General features: G+C 42.5%; 1 protein-coding gene across 1 annotated transcript in view; it reads right to left on the bottom strand.

Moving 5' to 3' along the window:
• The window catches only part of LOC308279970 (interleukin-1 receptor accessory protein-like 1), a gene marked incomplete at both ends in the record, with an annotated part of 729,472 nt that overhangs the window by 5,602 nt on the left and 700,618 nt on the right, over positions 1 to 23,252 (bottom strand). The window contains one exon of the mRNA XM_080720201.1: positions 7,995 to 8,165. Within this exon, the coding sequence (XP_080576327.1) occupies positions 7,995 to 8,165 (171 nt within the window). The remainder of the gene's footprint in view (positions 1 to 7,994; positions 8,166 to 23,252) is intronic.

The raw sequence follows: 23,252 nt of genomic DNA, 5'->3' as shown, positions 1-23,252 counted from the left end.
CCTGACAGGGTGGAATTTCCCTGGTTGGACGTAGCGCGTGGAAGGAACACGTTATTCCAACCAGTTCCTTTCCCCTCCATCAGGCACCCCGGCTGGCCAGGGGGAGGCAGAATAGAGACCAGGATTACTGCATGTTTTTTGTAAGGGTACCTACCCAAGGAGACACAGGGAGAACATGCAAACTCCACACAGAAAGGCCCTTTTACCAACCCCACCTAGGGTGTGGGCACTGATGACGCGGAGGAGAGAACACGCCCCCTGCAGCGCCCACAGAAACTGTGTTTCTTGCATTTGCATCGTCCAGTTTATTCCACTTTAATATGGGACATACGGTATACAGTATAAAAAAGCCAAACAGCCGTAAATAAACATCAGATATTACAATAGAGCGACAGAGACAACAGATCATATGAGCCAGTTTTTGAACACATTTGAAAACGTCACACTGCTCACACAATAGGGAGGGAAGTCTGTCCCTATTGGGCTTTTAAGCCGTGACATCATTTTGTAGGCAGAGGAGAACTCTGCCCCCAGAGCATTTTCTGTCCCTCGCTATTTCAACAGATCCGAGACAAAAATAACGACTAAAGTATAATTCTAACACTTTCCTTTCAACAACAAAGAGAAGAAAAATGTGTAAATAGTAAAAATAGTAAAAAGATTCACGGAAACTGGGGGCAGAAATTCTCCTCTGCCTACAAAATGATGTCATACTTAACAGCCCCATGTGGTATAGCCTACATCTCTGATTCACTGATGGTTTTTGATTTTATTGAATAGGTTCTTGGTCTACCTACGTTTTTTAGACGGCTATTTCTATGCATTGTATGTATTGATGTTGATGTATTGTGCTGTCCTTGCTTATTGCATCTGACACTCTGATGGTGTCTGTCAAATGTCTAAATTGATTGTAAATAGTTCTCAGCGTTGTTCCGAAACATTGGTTATAAACAGAACAACATTCTAGTCTCAGACTGACGTTATCCGGCTGCATTGTAGTGTATTATTAAATGTTCTAGTATATAAAAAGCAAATAAATGTTGTAATGAAATCGCAATAAATTGTAATATTTGCTTTGTTGAATTGCAGAATCGCAATATAATTAAGAATCGCAATATAAATTGAATATGCACCCTAAGTATCGAGATCGTATCGAAACGGGAGGTAAGTGAATCGTCCCACCCCTAGTACTTTTATGTACAACTCGGGCATATTTCTTGCCGTGGGGTTATGGCAAGCTAAGCTGTCCTACATAGAATGTGTCCGGCATTGACGTGTACCCCAGTGGCGGTGGTGTAAAGTTACTAAGTACATTTACTCAAGTACTGTACTTAAAGGAGTAGTTCACCCCCAAAATTACTTTTTTTCTATTGATTACTCATGCCATGGAGAGTAGAGTTCAATAATATTTTTTGTTTTCTGTCACATTCCTAAGACAAAAATTTGATTTGAGTAAATTTACCCCCATTGATTCCGGATGGGGACCCGTTTCGAAATGGGTCCCCATCAGGAACGAATGGGGGTACATTTATTGTTATCACATTTTTGTCTTTGGAAATGCGACAAAAAACTAAAAATATTATTGAACTCTAGTCTCCATGGCGTGACTAATCAATAGAGAAAAAAAAGTCATTTTGGGGGTGAACTACTCCTTTAAGTGCAATTTTGAGGTATTTCTTTTTACTTTAGTGGAGTATTTCCAATTTTCAATAATTACTTCTCCTCCACTACCTCTCAGAGGCAAATATTAAAGCCTACTTTTTACTCCACTAGATTTTACTCCAAACTTGCCTTACTACTGTAGTTACTTTGTAGATTTTGATTGATTTTTTACAAAACAGCTTCAGACCTGTATATAGCTATACTTTGGCAATTTGAAAATAGCCGATCTACAAGCAAACGTGTCACTTTGCAACGCGAGTAGATATGCTATTTTCAAAGGATTTCTATACATTTGAAAAGTTGTGAAATGGGACCTTCTCCATAATGAGTACTTTTACTCTTGGCACTTTAAGCATATTTTGATGCAAATACTTTTGTACTTGTATTCAACTGTATCTTTAATACCGGAATTATACCTGTAACAGAGTAGGCTATTGATATTAGGTATATTCAGTGATTGTATTTCATTCAAATAAAAATATAATTGGTACATTTTCCATCCATTCTCCTCACTAGAATGTGTGCTGACCATATAAGGACTTTCACCATGGCCCGTGTTGCGCGCATAGCTATATTCGGTTTTCATAGGTGGCCAGCCAGTCCTCGACCAATCAGGGTAGAGTATGGCCGTAGTTATGTTATGATGTTTAGTTATGATGGTCAAAATAAAGGTTTTGAGAACCACAGTCGCTCTGAATTAAGAACGTCTGCTAAATGCCTAGATTGTAAACTACTGAACTCATAAAATGCCACAGTCTTGTAGTAAATCAGTATCATACATATCCTGAAGCTGGAGACGTAGGCCTACCGATATTCAGTGATTGGGTCTAATGATCAAAACGACACACTAAAAACTCATGGGTCATTTCTTGAACCAAATCATGGGTCATTTGTGTTAGGTCACATTTCTGGGTCATTTCTCAGAGCCACAACCCTTCCTTGAGTTATTGGGATATTATTTTGACCCAATTCCAGGGTTGTTCGAGTTAGGTAATATTTATCTGGGGGTGACCCGTTTTTGGGGTTAGTGGTAACCCCTATACTTGGGTCAGTTGTCTAGCTTTGGGCCAATCAGGGGACAGGCACCATAAACCTGTTTGCAAAGCATGCTGGGAAAAGCATTTTTCTAGGTTTCCAGAGACATTTTCTAAGCTGTTGGGAGCTAAAAATGCTAAATATGTCATATCCATGTGTCTGTCTCGGCAAGCTGTCTGTCATATGTCTGAATTTGATTTGTCAATATTTGAGCCTAAACCCTAACCGTAAGTGCTTGGCTGCTAGCTTAGGGTTGAGCTCCCTCCCCAACAGCTTGTCTGAAAAAGAAGAACTCATAGTAATTCTGAGATTATTTTTGTGTATCTTCTCTAAACTATTCTGACTATAGTATTATCAACATTGTTGCATAATATATTGTATGCACTTTTATGTTGATATTACCAATCTTCGAACAAATCATCTGAGAAGAAACCCTGAAACATTTCTGATGTTATGTTAATGACAGATAATATTGACATTGTCATTCTAAAGACCATGCATATGTAGGTTGTATTCATTTAGCCCACTCAACCCCAAAACTTGGGTCATATTGACTACAATCTTGGGTCATTTTAAACAAATAATTTGGTTATTTATTTGACCCAATTTATGGGTCAATATTCATAACCAAATTTCTTGAGTTAAAATAACCAAACCTGGCATTGGTCCCTATTTGACCCGTGAGTTGGATCAAAAATGACCCAAGTTGAGTTGTTTTTGACCCAGCAGTTTTTAGAGTGGAGGACATTATAATGGTGTAAAAAATCTATAAAAAACGTAAAATTTCCACGCTGTAAGGCCAGTAAGGGACAAGATGACCCCCGGCCACTTTCATTAAAACTGAATACACCTTACACCGTAAAAAATGTGAGTAGCCTACTTTTTCCACCAGCGCCGCATCTATATAATGCTTTATACACATTATAGGGTTTAGTTCCCCTTTAGTATCAGCCGACACGGAATCTTAAGTTACTTAGCAACAACATGTGGAGCGTGTGCGCTCTGGATTGTTGGCGCGACTCTGAAAATGGCAACAGCCAAACTGTGTCTATCTATAGCTATGGATTAGGGTTTACTGTAGCTCTACTCTCCGCATGCTAATAGATTTACGGCGAGTGATTCAGTTGCAACGTCAACGCGTCTCGATGCGTCACACAGCTGGCCCTCAAATGACACTGGCATACACAGTTCAGCCTTGGCTTTTTTTATACCATTTATGTCCCTTATTACCACAGCCTCTCCCCCCCACACACACACATCAGAGCAAAGGATTCAATATTAGCCACTTAACCCCTAATTCATTGCCCCCTTTTTCCCTTCTATAGAGCATAGCAGTGGCTTACAAATAAATATTTTCTGAACTCTCTATGGGCTGAATGAATGGGCTTTCGATCTGTGGAACCTCTCTGGTTCCACAGATCGAAAGCCCATTCGTTCAGCCCGTTCAGTCCGGTAAACAAAATGGTCGCCACTGCTATGCTCTACACCTAATCTCTACAAGCTTGCGGCGTGTCACCAACACAAGCTTGTAGGTCGGCCCCAAGGGTTGATGTGGTTAAAACCTTGAAACACAATGCCACAGAGAATTAACAATTAACAATTAGTATTATGGCAGGATGCACGGGATGCCGGGTAGATGCAGGAAGGTAACAACTCAACAAGGCAAAATAGCAGGAACGCAACATGTTAAACTCATCTAACAAAGATTTGATGAGTTCATCAAAGACGAGTACAGTGTGCGCCAAAGGTCGCTCCATTAGAAACTAGAAAAAAAGTGCTCCTAGGAGCACAGGTCTCCGCCAGGTCAGGTAGGCTATTGTGGGCCAGCAATGTTGATGGAATATGAAGAATCGGACATATCCATCTCGATCACATGACTATAGAGAATGTGTACCGATTTGCATGATGTTTGGACAAAATCTATCCAGAAGTTTACAACGTCCCATCATGCATTGTGCAGAAGGTGTGTGGCAGCTTCCGGCGCCGCAGCCGAGTGTGATCTACAAGCTCACAACGGTTGCATCTGCGACGCGACGTGAGCTTGTATGTCAGCTGTTCTCCGGAAGTGTCCCACAGATAATGCTACGGTAAATTCTCGCGGAAACAGGTGGATAGGGGTAATATAAAAAGGCCGTTCTGAGAAACTGAGGGCAGATGTTCTGCTCTGACATCCAGAGAGTGTGTGTGTGCACCTGTTTCGCTGCGAACGGCCCAACGGTACCAGAGGTTAGCTGGTCATGGACGGACGGACACACACACAAACGCACGGACGGACAGTGCAACACATAGCCTCTACCATGCCTTCAGCCTGTTGGAGACAGTAATACTGTGTGCGTAAAACATGCATTCATGTCCATGCATCAAGAGCTCTCTGACTTACACAAGTAGGAATGGTAACAAAGGGCTTCATGCAGTTAAAAGTGTATCATGGAGCCAGATCAGGCCCACATAATAACAGGCTTGAATTCTACTAATTACCCCTAAGACAGCTAATTAAATCTCCCACTGACTGTTACATAGCGGAGTACATATGTATGGCTTCTATTTAAAAGAATAGACTTTATGGATGATTTGTTATGGGCCACAATAGTTTATCATCAGTTAAAGAGCAACAAAACAACTCCCCCAAGCCCACAGAGCCAGACTGGAAAGGTGAGTCATCATTGTTAATTTCTACATCATCTATTATTACTCGTCTTTCAAACAGTTAATTTGTACTTTCCGACAGGCCTGCCTGCTCGGAATCGTTAATCAGTGCGCAATTAAACAGAATGAGAGACATACTGTGGTTTATTTTTAAGTTGCGCTGGTGTGACTCTTCAGTATGAATGACACACTGATGTTATTTACTGTACAAGGGTTTCATTGTGACCATGTTATCGATCACAGACTTGTCGCTCAGATGTGTTTTTCGTTCAGACATTCGATATTTTTTCAGGAGTAATGCCGTGGTTCAATTCAATTTTAATTATTATTACAAAACATACATTAACAACTTCAGCAATATTTACATTGAGGCCATTTGATAATAGCCGATCTACCATGCCACGTGAGCTTGCAGATCTGCTATTTTCAAAAGTTTTTGTTATATATTTTGAATACTCTAAATGCAACATTCTACATAATGAGTAGGCCTACTTTCTACTTTAAGTACATTTTGATACCAATACTTTTGTACTTTTACTCAAGTACAATTTGAATTCCAGACTTTACTTGTAACAGAGTATTTCTATATTGCAGTATTGATACTTTTACTTAAATAACAAATGCAAGTACTTTTTCGCTCCAAAGGGCGCTCCAAAGACCCTTACAACTTGAAATAATAATAATTAAAAAAAAAAAAATGTGGGAAACAAAATATAAACCTGGACGAACCTGATGTGTTCTCTTGTTACTATGCATGCTGGTACATTTAAAATGTGTCTCTTTTCGACCAAAGAAGTATAACCTAGAACCTTCCATAACCTGAAACTTTCCAGTACCTGTGAAGTTTTGTTTGTTTCCCATTCTACCAAGGTAGTTCATAAACATGCTGTGGAGCTTGTAGATAAGCTATTTATTTGCAATTTTTGAAAACATTTTTAAAGTTCTGAATTCTGGGGTTCCAAGAACTCCAGTATTCTCCTGAGCATGGCCCGATTTAGCTTCCACAGAAGCTTATCTGAAACTGTCAAAGCCTTATCTGAAACAGTCCCCACATGCGCTACTGTCATAGTGCACGGAAACACAAATAATTATGTTAGATAAGACAGGCGTTCTCAAACTGTGGTACAGGACCCCCAGTGGGGTCCCCACGTGATTTGCGGGGCGAGTCCCCAGATGACAGTGATGAAAGTGATTTTTTTTTCTTTTCTTTTTTGAATACCTAAAACTAAAAATGAAATGAAAAAGGACCATTACTGTATCAAAAACAATCAACAAACTATACTTGAAAAAAGATTGGTCAAACATTGACCAAATGGCCAAATAAGTAAGAGACAACATTTTAGAAAATAGCTGATCTACAAGCCAAGTTGTGAGTTTGTTCAAAATGATGATATTTTTTGGAGATCAATTGAGATAAGATGCCACAGCCACGGTTCATGTAGTTCTTGTGGTTGATAAGAGCTCTAGATATACAGCTGAACGGTCCATCCTTGATACATGCACCCAAACAAACCATTTGTTTATTTGGAATCAACGGATCTCGGTTCCATCTAGGGGGGGGGGGCTCAGTCACAACAGTGGTTCTCAAAGTGGGGTCCGGGGACTCACAGGGTTCCTCGAGGGGGTTCCAAATTGACCCTCTCAAGTCTGTAGCAGTGACAGTACAGAAATGGAACCAACCGGACCGTAAAAAAGGCTCCATTTTGGCCCGTGTTTGGGGGAGGGAGGCCGGGGTTGTCACTGCACGCACTCCTATAGTGTATAAGAGCTGGGGGCGGCACCTAGTCAGCAGGGAGTGTTGTGCGGGAGGAGTAGGACGAAGGCTATACAGTATGTCCTCCCGGTGGGGGCTCCTCACTGGCACAGGCGGGTCAGTGCGGTCAAACGGCAGTGACGACGACACATGAATGTGTGCGGGGATCAATCAATTGGCATAACGACTTAAGCAGCGGGGGAAAAGGGGATGAAAAAGCAACAAAATGTTTACCTTGGAGAACCACTGAGATACATGACAAGACACAAAAAATGCAGCACGTCACCACAGCCAGCCAGCCAGACAGACAAAAGCCACAACCACCGACGGACAGTGGTGTAAAGTAGCTAAGTACATTTACTCAAGTACTGTACAATTGTGAGGTACTTTGACTACTGAAGTATTTCCAATTTGCAATACTTTTACTTCTATTGTAGGCCTACTGTTACTCCACTACAATTATTTGAAACTTTTAGTTAGTGACTCGCACTTTGCAGATATAAATTATTATATTATAAAACATACATGAACCAGTTCAGCCCTATTTTATACGTAGGATATTTGAAAATAGACGATCTTGCGCTGTGAGCTTGTAGATCTCCTATTTTCAAACATTTTAGTATGTTGCTTTTGGCACTTTGACGCCACTACCTTTGTACTTTAACTCAAGTAACATTTTGAGCACAGGCCTCTTTTAAATTGCAACAGAGTATCTTCATATTGTGGCATTGCTACGTTTACTTAAGTAAAACATTTGAGTAGGCCTACTTTTCCCACCACTGCCGACGGACGGGACCAACTCCACGACAACACCAACGAGCCAGCGACAAAAACACATCGGACACTTTTTTTTTTTTTTTTTTTTAAGATGGCCATGCGAGAGAGGATCGGGGCTTACTTCCGGTCGGGATCAAGTCCCTGTCTGGAATGAAGAGTTTATACCCATAGTGCTTCTCCAGGACATCGGGGAGGATCTCCAGTGCGAAGCGCTCCTCCTCTCTGCTCTCCTGGCTCCACTGGTCCGGGTCCACCTTGGTGTAGGACAGGTAGGCGTCGTAGTCCTTGTTATCTGCCGGAGAGAGAGAGAGAGCTATGAGCTTGTAGATCTGCTATTTTTGAATAGCTAGCAGGGCAGGCATTTCATGGAGGCCATGGCCGCCGTTGCCTCTCAGTTTGGCCTTGTGCCCCTCAAACCAATGGCATGACCTGAGGCCACAGTGGCCTTAATGCCCCAGCTGACTGTACCACTTTCTCCTCTGTCTCTTTCTTGTCAATATGTAGACAGTAGACACCAGTGTCTCTTTCTTGTCACGCAGACACCAGTGTCTTTTGTTGAGATTCTGAAATCCCTAACCCTTAAATTCAACAAATTCTTTCAGTGGACTAAAATCTTGTTTTATTTGATGGCTTTCCTGCCCTGGCATTTGGCCTTTGTGCCCTCAAAAAATCGAACCTCGGTTCGAAGTGGAGCGGTGAATTTGAGCAGCTGTACCCTATGCGAGTGAGTGAGTGAGTGTAAACTGTGCCTGTGAGTGAGTGGTGAGTGTGCCTGGCCTGCACAAAACAGCGCCCCTCCTTTAACTAGTGTGTTGTGTGTGGCCACTCAAGGTATTGCCAGGCTACGGACGGACACGGCCAGCCAGCCAGCCAGCCAGCCACCCACCCACATACCCACGGACATACCTGTCTATTGGGAGCGCTTTCACCGCTCCAAAAATGGACAACACCAAAGGCCAAGTGGCCTTGCCCCTAAAATGAAGACATTCCAGGCCTGATAGCTAGTATAAAATAATGTTTAAAATGTGTTAACATCTAAAGTGACAGAGATGCGTTCCAGGTCTTAATGGGTTAATCAACGGGGGCAGGAAAGAAGGGCGCACCAATATTACAGAGCTGTTGAAGGCGGAGCAACGGATTAAAGAAGGAAGAGGTGGTTGCGCGGCTCGCAGCCACGATGCAGAGCATTTTGCATGAGAAACCATGCAGCGTTCCGAACCCATGTAATATATATATATACTATAGCCTACTGTCTTGGTCGGTGAAGGACAACTCATGCACACAGCGGGACTGAGGGAGGTTCACATGATCTTACTAATAAACAACTAAATGTCTGTCTGTCCAATGTCTGTCTGATATACCTGACATCACTGATACTAAACAGTGCCCACATTTTTTAGATAACTGACATGCACTGATACCGCCGCCTGTACTGCGGGTAACAGCCGCATGCTGAAACAGTGCCCAAATTTGGAGATGACTGACATCACTAATACTGCCACCATGGTAACAGCCGCATACTGAAACAGTGCCCAAATTTGGAGATGACCAACATTCTGAGACCTCATATACTGTGCACACCCCATAACCCAAACTCTGCACATAATTCTGAGCACATATGTTCGAACGGGCAAGGACTACTTAGTATTACAAAAGGGCACAAGGCTTCCATCATGGTGCAGTGGCTAGACACACGCTGCCTTTCTAGCTAAATGTCTAGCTTTTCTAGCTAAATGTGTATAGCCTATTACTGCCCAACAAAGGCAGAGTGCAGTAACTTTTGTTTTTGGACACACCGACTTATTTGTGTCGCCCAAATGTCAAATTAGCCTTCATGATATTGGGGGATGAACAGATGTACAATCAGTTAAATATCACTTTTATGTCTTTATCTCATTTGGCTGATCAGCTGTAACACTTTTAAACCAATAGTTTTGTGAAATTCAAGTACATAGTTACTGCACTCTGCCTTTGGAGGGCAGTATAGTGCAGGCAAAAGCAAAGTCACGATCCAGGCCCTCCACTGCAGGGCTATAAGCCAGCCTCGCTCTCCCTCCATCTTCTCTCTGTCTATCTCTATCTAGGGTAAACTCATCTGGGTTTTATGCTGTGCTGTGGCGTTCTATACTCTTCATCACCTTCGGGATGCAACGCAATCCACACACTGGCCGTTTCTCCATTACAGTGGGCCACCTGTTGTGCAAGGAGCTAGTCAGACGCTGCGCTTCAGTTTCACCGACACAAGGGGGAATGCACACGGGGGGGAAATAGATGGGATTTTGGTCGGGTGTGAGTACACACTGTGTTACACACTCTTAGCGACAAATGCTATGTGGGCAAGCTAATATGCTAATCAGGAAATTCCACAACGTGAATTTGTTTGAGCCTACTGCACTCCTTTGTATACAGCCCCATTATGGGGGAATTATAAAAAGAATAGAGCTTGCGCAAACTCAAGGTAGCATATATGACGCTCTCAGGATCCTCCTGAAGAAGCCTAGGGGTGGCACTGCTGCCTGATTATGGATCCCACTGGGAAAGATGGATGGAAACGGCATAGAGAGCTCGTTTTCACAGTTATTGTCCACGACATTGCAAGCGGCGCGAAGGCCAGCGGACCTTGGTCCTGCTCTTCGCCCCCGAGCGCCGCAGGCGCGAGTGGCCGCGAAGAGCGGGCCAGGGCGGCCGCGCGAGTTACGAAGCCGTGGTGAATGCAATCGTTCTATTTATGCCCAGGCCGTAAGGCCTGGGCAAGCGCACGAAAAACGCAATGATAATTGGGTTTTGGTGCTCCTCGCGCTGTCCAAGAGACTACAACGGAGCGCTCCCTACGTCCGGTTCAGCCAATCACAAGCTTCAAAAATGAGTCCGGGGCGTGGTTATCCATCTTTCCCAGTGGGATCCATAATCATGCGGCACTGCTAGTCAGCTATTCTGCAACTCTGCTCTCACCACCTTCCAGGCTCTCCTGAGAAACCTTATGTTTAGTTTGAAATGTAGACTCAATGGGTCTCATAATGAGGTGATTAATATGCTGATCAATCCAAGGTTTAGTAAGGCTCAGTGAGATACCGATCTCACATTGTGGAAACATTGGTACGAGTGTCTTTTATAGATGTTTTTCAGGGGGCTCTGTAGAATTTGTATGAATTTATATTGTATATATCTTTTTTTAATTGTTCTTGTATGTCATCCATTGGCTTCAGCTGTAATGAAGTTTGATTGACTGACTGACTGACTGACTGTCTCTGTCTCTGTCTCTGTCTCTGTCTCTCTCTCTCTCTCTCTCTCTCGGGTCTATATATACAACGTCATCCAGATCCACTCTCGGCATCAAAGCACATTTCCTCACCACTCGTACGGTATATCGCCTTGAAGACGACGTGCCTAGCCGTTCTCACCCGTCACCTCTGTAATTTCAACTAATGCATTTCAGGAGAAGAAGAAGCTATCAATTTGGGGGGTGGGGGTGGGGGGGTGGACACGAGAGACATTGAAAATGGACCTGACTGAACCTATCTCCGTCTTCGTCCCTCCAGCAGCTCTCTCATGGAAGGAGACGGGAGCTATCAAGAGCTATTTAAGGAGATGTGATACACCTGTCCTCTAGTGGAATTAAAGCGTGTGTGTGTGTGGGGGGAGGGGGATGGGGAGGGGGTAGCGACCGGAGGAGGGGTTGGCAGCAGTGTTGTAATAGTCTTGGGTCGCGCGCCCCCGCCGCCCCGTATCTTTTCTAAGCAGGGGGTCTCGCACGGACATGCATTGATCCCAAACCCCCCCAAGTTCACACCTCGCCAACGCTTAACAGGATGTTTGAACAAAGTAACAAGCCTATAGGCCAGGGGTCGGCAACCCAAAATGTTGAAAGAGCCATATTGGACCGAAGAAACTAAAAACAAATCTGTCTGGAGCCGCAACACATTATAAAAGCCCTATACTGTATATTGTCGTTGTCGGGTAGAAACCTTGTATGTCCAAAACTTCGTTTTGTATTTTTCATTTACAAAATGAACTAAACTAGTGAAAACAGCCAATCTACAGCGTTTTCACTACTTTTGTGCGTCAGTCTTGTATGATGAAGCAGGGCTTTACTTACTAAAACATACAAATTTGAAACTTGGAGATACAAGTTGACAATATATTAAAAGTCTATATTAGCTATATAGCCTACTGTCAAAATGACTAAGTAGGCTACAAATACATAATGAGCATTACATTTAATATTTATTCTACACATTTTTACAGCATTGGAAAGCGTTAAGAATGTTTGTGTCATGTTTGTCCTCCTACAGAAACCATATTAAAACAAAAAAATATATTTTCCCCCCATCTTTTTCCATTTTCATACATTTTTGAAAAAGCTCCAGGGAGCCACTAGGGCGGAGCTAAAGAGCAGCATGCAGCTCTAGAGCCGCGGGTTGCTGACCCCCACTATAGGCATATCAATAGACCTGTATAGTAGGTGTTGAGCGACGTTTGTGGGACGTCTCTAGATAAGCGACCCCCCCAAACATTGAATCACGATTGCACCACTGGTCGGCAGAGACAGACAACCAAATCCCTTCCAAATCGTGCCAAATGGCCAAATTCCGCAACTTTTCTCAACCTTTGACTGTTTCAAGACAAATAAAAGCCCGTTCATCTCCTCTGGGCATCTCTCTTGGCTGGCACAGAGTTTCGCAGAGATCCACCCATCCGTCCGGCAGTTATTTCTCCGGTTAGTTTTTGTCGACAGCCAGAGCTTGACCCCGATGGCCATTTCGACCCCAGAAGTCCATCATCTCCTCAGGGCATGTCTCATTTCCTCCAAGTTTCGTGAAAATCTACCTGTCCCTCCTCAAGAGGGAGAGGGAGAGTGAGAGACAGAAATAGATAGAGACAGGCAACCACATCCCATATGCCCTATAGCCATTTGAAAATAGCCGATCTACAAGCTCACAATGTGTCACATTGTAGATCTGCTATTTTCAATAGATTTTGTACACATTTACTGTAAGCTTGAAATGACTTTTAAGTACATTTTGATGTCAATACCTTTGTACTTTTACTGAAGTACATTTTGAATTCCGGACTTTTACTTGTAACAGAGTGTTTCTACATTCCAGCATTATTTACTTTTACTCAAGTAAAACATTTGGATACCTTTTCCGCCACGGCCCTCTGCATGCCACCACGTCTATAGGGCTTCACTGAGGGTGACGCGCACAGCCTCACGTACCACCCGGATTAGACTGTGAACTTCTGAACCGGAGTCATTTGAGGCGTAACCGCCGGGATGTCTTTAGGGATCCATTAAGTTTAATGGAGGCCAGTGCAATTCCAGTACAGAAGGAACGTGACGCACGACAGCGACAAAAGGCTAAAAGGTATATGTGGGCGCAGGGGCTCATTCGGGGCCTCCCGAGGATGGTAATTCTCTCTGCATCCCTCCCCTTCTGCTTTTTTTTCATACATCAGGCCAGCTCGTTTGTGATTTCCACGCAGGCATCTTTTGCCGTATAATTCTGTGTTGGTTCTGAAAACACATCTTTTTCAGGAAAGCTTTGCCCTAGATGAGAGAGGTTTTCAATGGTTTTCCAGTTTTCCACGGACTACAAATTTGATGAGATTTTGCCTCTCAGACACAATATGTTGTTATTGTTGTTGGATATGATTTTGTCCACTGTTCCATGCTGTATTGATGTGTTAGGAGCAGGGGTGAGATGCCATGGGCTCAGCGAGCCCACACTTATTTTGCTGCACGCACGCGCGCCTCATATGCACACACTAACTAACAATAAAAACAGTGTGCGCGCATGACGTCATGAATTTAGAGGACCCGCCACACTTCTAAAATCAATATCACACCACTGGTTAGGAGAGATAACAGGCAAACGTTGATGAAAATAACACTTCGTCTACATTTAATTGTGTGGACTTCATGTAAATGTGTTTGATTGACTGAGGCCTTTATTCATTCTCGAAAAAGAGCATTGAGGTTCAGCCTCATTTGCAATGCTGACGAGATTACATACACAAAGATCAGCAATTAGCATACAAATATAAAACAACAACAAAACCTAGAATAAAACATCATAGAGAATTTGTTAAAAACAACTGCATACTGAAGTAGGGAGGTATAAGGGAGGCATGTTATTAAATTGTCCATAGGATATTGGAGCATTAATTTTTAGCGTGAGTTGTAGTGTTCCATTTGATGAGAGCATCAAAGCAGAAAGCTAATTTAACTCGTTCAGACTGAACCGATGGAACCTCAAGTTGAAGCCAGTCACATGAGCGAGTCTGGTAAGTATTTATTTTCCAATCTAGAAGTAATCGAGATTGATGAATGCAGATGTTTAACAATAACGTAACCCTTGAGAGCGTAAAATGAAACTCAAGAGTTAACGATCTATAAGGGACCATTTGGTGACCAATTCTTTATCATTGAGCTGGGGACCGCCTGGAACCCCCTAAAGCAGGGGTCTTGAATGTTTTCAGGCCAAGGACCCCTTAATTGAAAGAGAGATGAAGCAGGTATCCCCACAACCTTTTCAGAGATTCTATATAGCATGATTGATTGATTGATTGATTGAAGACTTTATTAGAAGTTTGCATAGGAAAAGGTACAGTTTCATGACGGTACAGTTCACTGGTACAAGGTCTACTAAAAGGAGATCCATGAAAAGACTAAGCTTATTTCCACAGGAAACCATTAAAGTATCTCATATAACATTGAATGACAGACAAATAGAACACAGTACTATGCAGTAGATATGTAAAGAAAATAAAATGAGAGAACAACAACAAAAAAAGAAAACAGTAAGTCTAAACAAACAGTAAGTATATACAAAGAAGGGGCAGGGGAGGGTAGGGTTGGGCTAGGTTATCATCAGTATATTTTTGATTCATGTTAATGTGGGTTTTCAGATATTTAACCACTTGAACCGTCAATACTTAATAAACTTGACCTTTCACTGTACTTAGTCTGCTCTTTTCCCCCTCGAAAGCTCTTTGCCGAAAATAGCCACTGCGAGGCATTGTGAGCTTGCAGATTTGCATTTTTGGCTAAAATTCACAGAATATGGACTCTAGGGTTCAAGTATAAAAAAGTGGGAAAAACAAGTTTCTATCACACAAAGATTTGGAGGCCCCCTGTAGTAACTCTGAGGACCCCCTGTTGAAGACCCCTGCCCTAAAGGACCACTGGAGGTCCCCGGACCACTGGTTGAGAACCACTGCCCTGGATCACCTCATTTGCCATAGCTTTTCTGCCTTTATTGATCGTATCGACAGGCAATGGGGGGAGAGAGACACGGGGAGTGACCCGCAGCAAAGCCGGGATTGGGACTCAAACCCGCGACACCGCCAACATTCCGGGCCGCCAAGGCACTATTCTAACCGACTGTATGGTTCTCCTCTGTTTGATTTAGCTGGACGGCTGGCACCACTAACTAACAGGTTGCATCAGAGGAAAGGGAAGGCATTGCTGCTCCGAAATGATGAAATTATACGCAAACATTTCCCATTTCATTTATTTATACCTGTTTTTACGACAGTGTTTTCAGGGATGTGCAGAGAATGTTAGAGAGGCAGGGGCTGACATTTCTAGAGGGGCCTTTTGGTGAAAATATTGAAAATAGCAGACCCATGGCCCAATGGAAGTATTTCTGTGAGATGAGCACCATCTATGGGTGGCGTCATGTGTTCTGTATATATTGGCATCAAAATGTACTTAAAGTACAACGCGTCGCAACGCATAGTGAGCTTGTAGATCTGCTATTTTCAAAAAAAAAAAAAAAAAACTTTTACTTTTGGTAATTTAAGAACATTTTGATGCCAATATTTTCATACTTTTACTCAAGTTTACATTTTGAATTCCGGACTTGTAAGGGTGCCCTCACACCAATGTACCTATGAGAGTGGAATCCGCATTCCGCCAATGCATTTCATTGAGAGTGAAGCAGTTTCATGCCAGCAGAGGATTTCTGCAAAAAACGCTCCCTTCTCATTGAAATGCATTGGCGGAACGCGGATTCCACTCTCACAGGTATTTTGGTGTGAGGGCACCCTAACAGAGTACTTCTACATTGCAGTATTGTTACTTTTACTTAAGTAAAGAATGTGAGTACTTTTTCCACCACTGCTGAAAAAGAAGAAATGCTTTCGGACACCTCATACAGTTTCTGCCCCGACAGTGGCAATATACGTCCAAAACCTGAGTAACGCGAGCTACCATTTGCTACACGATCCCTTTGCTCGGGCAAAGGTTTACAACCGACCCCGCGGACAATGTGATTCGCGGTGCGGAAAAGGCGCTGATGATTCCACAGCACCTCATGGTGACAGGCTCATTCCACTATTATTTTTCTTTTCTTTCCATCTACTAAATCGTTGCTGTCTGATGAAAACCTTGTATTTCCAAACACTGTGGGGGAAAAAGAACCTGTGTTCCCGATGGATCCAAAGTAGTTATTGTTTATTCCCATCCATTGGTTAAATGTTTGTAAAAGCCGCAGACGCACTTATCCACTTTCACTCCGAAGGAAATCGAATCAGACCAAAAAATAGCCCAAAAATAGCCAATCTATATGCGGTGAGCTTGTAGATTGGCCAGCGACAAACAACAAGTTGAAATATGGAGATGCGCGGTTTCTGCCCGATAGTGACAAAATGCGTGGCGAGAGAGAGAGAGAGAGAGAGAGAGAGAGAGAGAGAGAGAGAGAGTCATTTTGCCTCTGTGGAGTGGCCTGCGCTGACAGTGTGACAGCTCCTGTTGGAAATGCAGAGATAAATGCGCTTGGCATGCGGCGGAGATGAGAAAGTTTGTGTGTGGAAGCTGGGGTTTAATGGGTTGTACTCAAAGTGGTGGGTAGTAGTAGTGGTAGAAAACATACTCACATGTTTCACTTAAGTAAAAGTATCAATACTGGAATATAAAAACACGTAAAAACAAGTATTCAATTCAAAAAGTACTGTTATCCAAATGTACTTATAAGTATCAAAAGTAGTGTGTAATCATTAAGCAGAATGTCCCATTTCACCACTTTTCAAACGTATAACATGTTTAAAAATCGATTGAACATAGCAGATCTAGGGCTCTAGGCAAATGGCCGAAATGTATGTCGGGCTGAAGTGGATAATGCATGTTTTGTAATAATAATCTACAAATTAACTAGTAACTAAACATTTCAAATAATTGTAGTGGAGTAAAAGTACAATATTTGCCTTTGAGGTGAAATGGAGTAGAAGTAAAAGTATTGAAAATTTGAATGACTCCAGTAAAGTAAAATAAATACCTCAAAACTGTACAGTACTTGAGTAAATGTTATTTACACCACAGGTGGGAAATAACTGAAACGTATTTTACTCAAGTAGGCTACTGCACTTAAAGGACAACTTTGTTTTTTTTACAACAAGGGTTCATATTTTAGATTGTAATTAGAGAAAAGAAAAAGTGAGGGTTAAAATGTTTTCATTTGCTTCGTTCTATTGTTTTATTGTGTTTACCGTGCTAAAATGTGGGGCATGCGTACGCATGGGGGCATGCATACAAGTGTCTAAATATGTATTTTTTAACACAATAAGCCAGCAGTTTCTTTATTCCTATTTACAGTAACACTTCTAGCCCCCATAAGTCACATCCATGAAAGGTTGCGTAGTATCTTGGGAATGGGCTTATTCTGTGTAAAATGACATATTTAGCCACTTGTACGTAATGCCCCCAACCACTGAAATAAGAATCTCTAAAACAATAGAAAGTATAATTTTAACACTCATCTTTTATATTCTAAAATATGAACCCTTGTTGTAAAAAACTAAAGTTGTCTTTTAAAGCGGCACTATGCAATTTTACTGTTCTACCCACGATCTGAACCATGACATCTCCCGTGTATACATAAGTAGGGTGGACCTAGTCTGGGATCACTTCACTTTTCGGGCTTGTAACCGGTCTGGAGCGGAAACCACAACACGTCATGTTGTAGTACTCAAAGACTACAATTTGGCCGGAACTATCCACCGGAAACAGTTTTAACCCAAAATAATTCCCTTGCGCTCAAGCACATACTTTTAGGGCCTACCTGATAAACTCCTTGATGCGGAGTAGTTTTGCTTTTGAAAAATTAGATTGGTATATCGTCGTTGTCGGGTGGAAACCTTGTATGTCCAAAACCGTTTGTTTTGTATTTATCATTTAAAAAATGATTTAAACTAGTGAAAACAGCCGATCTACAAGCACACAACACCTCGCACCGTGAGGCGTTGTGTGCTTGTAGATCTGCTGTTTTCACTACTTTTGTGCGACGGCCTTGCATGATGAATAAGGGCTTTACTTTGCGAAAGAACGTGCAAATTTGAAACTTGGAGATACGAGGTTTCCACTCCACAACGACGATATGCATCTTTTAGTCCAACTCGTAGCGACTGAAAGACTACACTAGGCTACTCAAGCATTTTAATAGGGATTGGGGAAACAAACGGAGGGAGCCAAATCAAAGCGACGGCGCTTCTTCTAGTGGTTTCCGCGGTTAGGCGGAAACCAAACGGCCAGTTGTGAACGAACACCAGGCTTTCCCCCAGAAAGCCTGCTAGGCGAGGTTAGGGTGGACCTAGCTCCTGTCCTGACATAGCCTTGACAACCATGAAGTCTTACGCTAAGGTCAAAATTAAATAGAGCACCCAAGTCTGACGTAGTTTATGCATCCTACCTGTGTCGCGTTTCTTTCCCCCACTCAGAATTTCCATAGAATTGTTTAATGTCGCGTCAAATAAGCTGACATCACTGATACTAAACAGTGCCCAAATTTGAAGATAACTGACATCACTACTTTTACTCAAGTACATTTTAAATGTCTGACTTTTACCTGTAACAGAGTATTTCTACATTGCAGTATTGATTGCGACCGAAGGTCGCAGTTTAGTATGTGAAAACTATCTGTCGGGACGTGTACATTTGTTTACGGTCTATGGGTTTGCGGCTCTGACATCACCGTGACGTCAGGGGAACCATTCTAACAGAATCCCCTTTATGCCCATTTATGGAGATCAATATAGATCATCAATATTAAGCCCATATCTAACAGGACGTCATATGGGAATGCCCATATAGAGGAATACAGCCCATATCTGTGTGGCTGGTTCAGACAAGGATCTCCATGTACAGTATGGGCATAAAAGGGATTGCATGTTGTGATGTCATGGGAACCACTCTAACCGAATCCCTTTTATGCCCATATATGGTGATCCCTGATGTCATCAATATTAAGCCCATATCTAACAGGACTTCATATGGGAATGCCCATATATGGAGGAAGACAGCCCATTTCTGTGTGGCTGGTTCAGACAGGGATCTCCATGTATGGGCATAAAATATATTGGTATGTATGACGTCATAGGATTTTCAAATAAAGAATAACAGAGTAAGCATGTTTGAGGTCTCACAGCATATCTCCATATACAGTACATGAATCTCCATATATGGGTACCATATGTCTCCATATATGGGTAACTGGTCCGATATACATCACTGGCCAGATGGCCAAGACGCCCTGGGGCGTCTTACTAGTATTATTACTTAAGTAAAACATGTGAGTACTTTTTTCCACCACTGGGCACTACATACCGTCTCTCTGAATTACCTCGTGTTTTGCTTACTGTAAGTCATTCTGGATAAAATGCCTAAATTGTAATTGGTTCCTGAAATTCCAAGAAAAATAAGGGACTCCCGGGGGAAAAAAAGATACATATATGTACTTTTGTGTTGTTGAATTAAATGACTTTTACAAAGTATTTCTACGTTTTGGCATTGAACATCCTTTCTCTTTTTTTGCTCCCCTCACCGATGACACAGCGACACACGCTGCGGAAAGCGCAGAGATAAATGCGGTCGGCGCGTGGGGGAGGAGATGAAGAAGTTGGGTGTGTGGAAACGGAGGTGTAATAATGGGTTGTATACCGGCGAACCGGGAGAGATAGAAGAGGCGTGCATGTGGAGCGCCGCAGCGCCTGGTTCTCAAAGCGTCCGCTGCTTGTTTTCCTGCGCTGTGGTTACCATAGTGATGGGATCTCTGCTGTTTCACACTGGCACCGAGCCATTCCGTCTCTAGTCAGTAGAAGAATATGTGTCTGTCTGTCTGTCTGTCTGTCTGTCTGTCCTATCTGTCTGTCTGTCTGTATGTCTGTATGTCTGTCCTAGCTGTCTGTCTGTGTAATTACTTCTCTTTATAATAAGAAGACACTCACAGGCACTATGTTGATATGCGTGACGTATATCGTCGTTGTCGGGTCCAATATAGTTCGTTTTGTATTTCTCATTTTGAAAATGATTTAAACAAGTGAACATAGCCGATTTACAAGCACACAACGCCTCACGCCGCGAGGCGTTGTGTACTTATAGATCGGCTATTTTCACTAGTTTTGTGCAACAGTACTAGTCTTTATATGATGAGGCAGGGCTTTGATGTAACGAAAAAACATGCACATTTGAAACTTGGAGATACGAGGTTTATGCCCGACATTAACGATATGTAAACATGTGCGTGCATGCGTGTGTGTGTTCGTGTGTGTTTGTTTGCGTGCGTGCGCGCGCGCACGACGCGTGGGTGAGGAGGCGGCGGCAGTGATCTAATGGAGTGTGGCGTGGAGTATTGTCGTCCCTGTCGGGGGGAAACTGGAAACCTCGTACGTCCAAATTCGGTGTCAGAGCTACAAGCTTGCAGGTCTGCCACTTGTGATGCTTTTGTGTGACGCTGTAGTGGTGTGATCAAGTAGTTATTTATGAAAAAAACGAAAACCACAAAGCACAAAGCAGTTTACTGTCAGAACCGGCACAGCTTGTCCATATGTATACGTGTAACGCCTGACACCCCTGACATATCACTGTGACATCACAGGTGACATCACAGTGATGTCAGATACTCAAGAGCAGGGATAACGCCTGACACTGTGGTTTCCCTGACACATCGCTGTGACATCACAGGTGACATCACAGTGATGTCAGCTACTCAGAGCAGGGATCTCCATATATGGGCATAAAAGGGATTGTATGTTGCGATGTCATGGGAACCACTCTATGTCCATATATGGAGATCCCTGATGTCATCAATATTTAGCCCATATCTAACAGGACTTCATATCCATATATAGGGAACTGGTCCGATATACATCACTGGCCAGACGGCCAAGACATGGCAAGACCTCGCTTGTCGCCCTGAGGCGTCTTACTAGTATACTTCTCTTCTGAGCTATTTCTATTTTTTATTTGAGGCTTCTCTTACAAGTAAAAGTCCTGTATTCCAAACTTTACTCGAGTGAAAGTGCAAAAGCACTGGCATCAAGATATCAAAGTACCCAAAGTAAAAGGTCTCATTACGCAGAATGTCTCATTTCAAAGGTTTTCCTTTCTCCAAAATATATTTCAAAATGATTTCCAAAGAATAGCCAGTCTGCAAGTTCACTATGTGCCACCTAGTGAGCTTGTAGATGGAATAGCCAAAGTTTAGGGCTGAATTGGTTAATGGTACATTTTTGCAATCTGATCTAAATCTACAAAGTAGCTAGTAAATAAAGTTTTAAAATAATTGAAGTGGAGTGAAAAGCCTCTGGCACGTTGTATATCGAGTTTCGAGAAAGGGACATAATACTCTAAAGTACCTAAAACTTTGTGTAGTGCTTGAGTAAATGTACAAGGCGAGTCCCACAACGCAGTAACAGTAATGACTCTTCATTGAAAAGTGTGATGTGGCAGCCATCAAAGTTAAACAGGCCTGGGAGCAGGAGTGTCGGCCGTAGAACGATAGTAAGTCTTTTTCTTCCTTCAAACACTAATAACTCTAACCAGGGGCGTCACACCAAATTCTGGGCCCTGGGTACAAGGATTCACTGCGGGCCCCCCATGAATGTTAACTATTGAAAAATAGCAGATATACAAGCTCACAGCGCGGCACCGAGTGCCGCGCTGCGAGCTTGTAGATCTGCTATTTTTGAAAAATCGTGAAAATGTGTGCAAGAAACTTATGTTTCTATGTCAGTGGTGCTCAAACGTTTTCATGTGAAGGACCCCCAAGATGATGTGTATTTGGCCACAGCTAGACCCCCCATCTCAGAATATTTAGTTCCAGGGACCACTCCCTGGAAGCAAAATTTTAGTTACAAATGTTCGCTTAAAAAATAAATATTCAAAGATTTGCGCACATTTTTACGACTTTTCAAAAATAGCAGATCTACAAGCTCGCAGCGCGGCACTCGGTGCCGCGCTGTGAGCTTGTATATCTGCTATTTTTCAATAGCTAAAGTTACTATAGGGCCCCTCCACCTTGGGCCCTGGTAACTCAGTCCCACTTTCCTACCCCTTGTGACGCCCCTGACTCTAACTCTCTTTCCTTGGCACCGTCCATCTCACCCGCTGTCTCTTTTCATACGCTCTCCTGTCAGTGTGTACCTCATGAGTATCCCCGGACTTCAGCCTCACCAAACTATAATCTCGCCTGATGAACGCGTACGCTCTCCTGGAAGTTGAGAAAGGCTGAAAGTTTGTCAACTACCTGAGAATGTGTTTTCTGTTTATTAAAAAGCTGAAGAGACAGGGAGACCCCTGTTACTGAACAACAGTGTTGTTTTACAGTAGTTACTGAAAACCAGTAACTAGTTACCGTTACTAGTTACTTAGCCTTCCCTAACACAGGCTGATTTTGGTCTAGAGGGGGCAGATCCACCGGCTGAAAACAGCCACTGGATCAAATTGGTTCACGATCTGTGCCATGGCCCGCCTCCCACTTCCTATGCCAGAAATTGCAACAGGTTACCCCAGGCTTTTTTTTTCTCTCTTCCTATCGCCGAAATAAAAGCCTGGGTTTCCGAGGCTACCAGTTACTTAATTTAAAAAGTAACTCAGTTACTTTACTGATTATTTACACCAAAAAGTAATGCGTTACTGTGAATACTTTTTAGTTGGGCTCCCATTAATGACCCCATAGCCTTCATTTTCATCACTAGACATGCATTGCACTGAGCTCTGCTAAGCAATGTGGTCTATACCAGTGGTTCCCAAACTTTTTAGCTTGTGAACCAAAAGATAAATCAGACATTTGTGCCACGTTGTAAGTAAGTAAGTAAGTAAGTAAATTTTATTTATAAAGCACCTTTCAAAACAAAGTTACAAAGTGCTGTACAATGGACAAAGTATACACAAACAAGTTAAAATAAGGCACATAGTGGTAATAAAACAAGAATAAAAGAAACAAAAGAAACAAACAAAAGACTGCACAAGTCGGTCAGTAAAATAACTATAAGAATGAGAATAACACTTCATGAAACAAAATGCTGACGGAACAAGTGTGTTTTTAACAAGTTCTTAAAACCTTCAACTGACTCTGCATTTTTTATAGTCAGCGGTAGAGCA

Source organism: Nannobrachium achirus, assembly GCF_963921795.1.
Source record: "Nannobrachium achirus genome assembly, chromosome: 24".
NCBI classification, from domain to species: Eukaryota; Metazoa; Chordata; class Actinopteri; order Myctophiformes; family Myctophidae; genus Nannobrachium; species Nannobrachium achirus.
The sequence above is the reverse complement of the archived record's forward strand: the minus strand, read 5'-3'. Positions and strand labels throughout refer to the sequence as shown.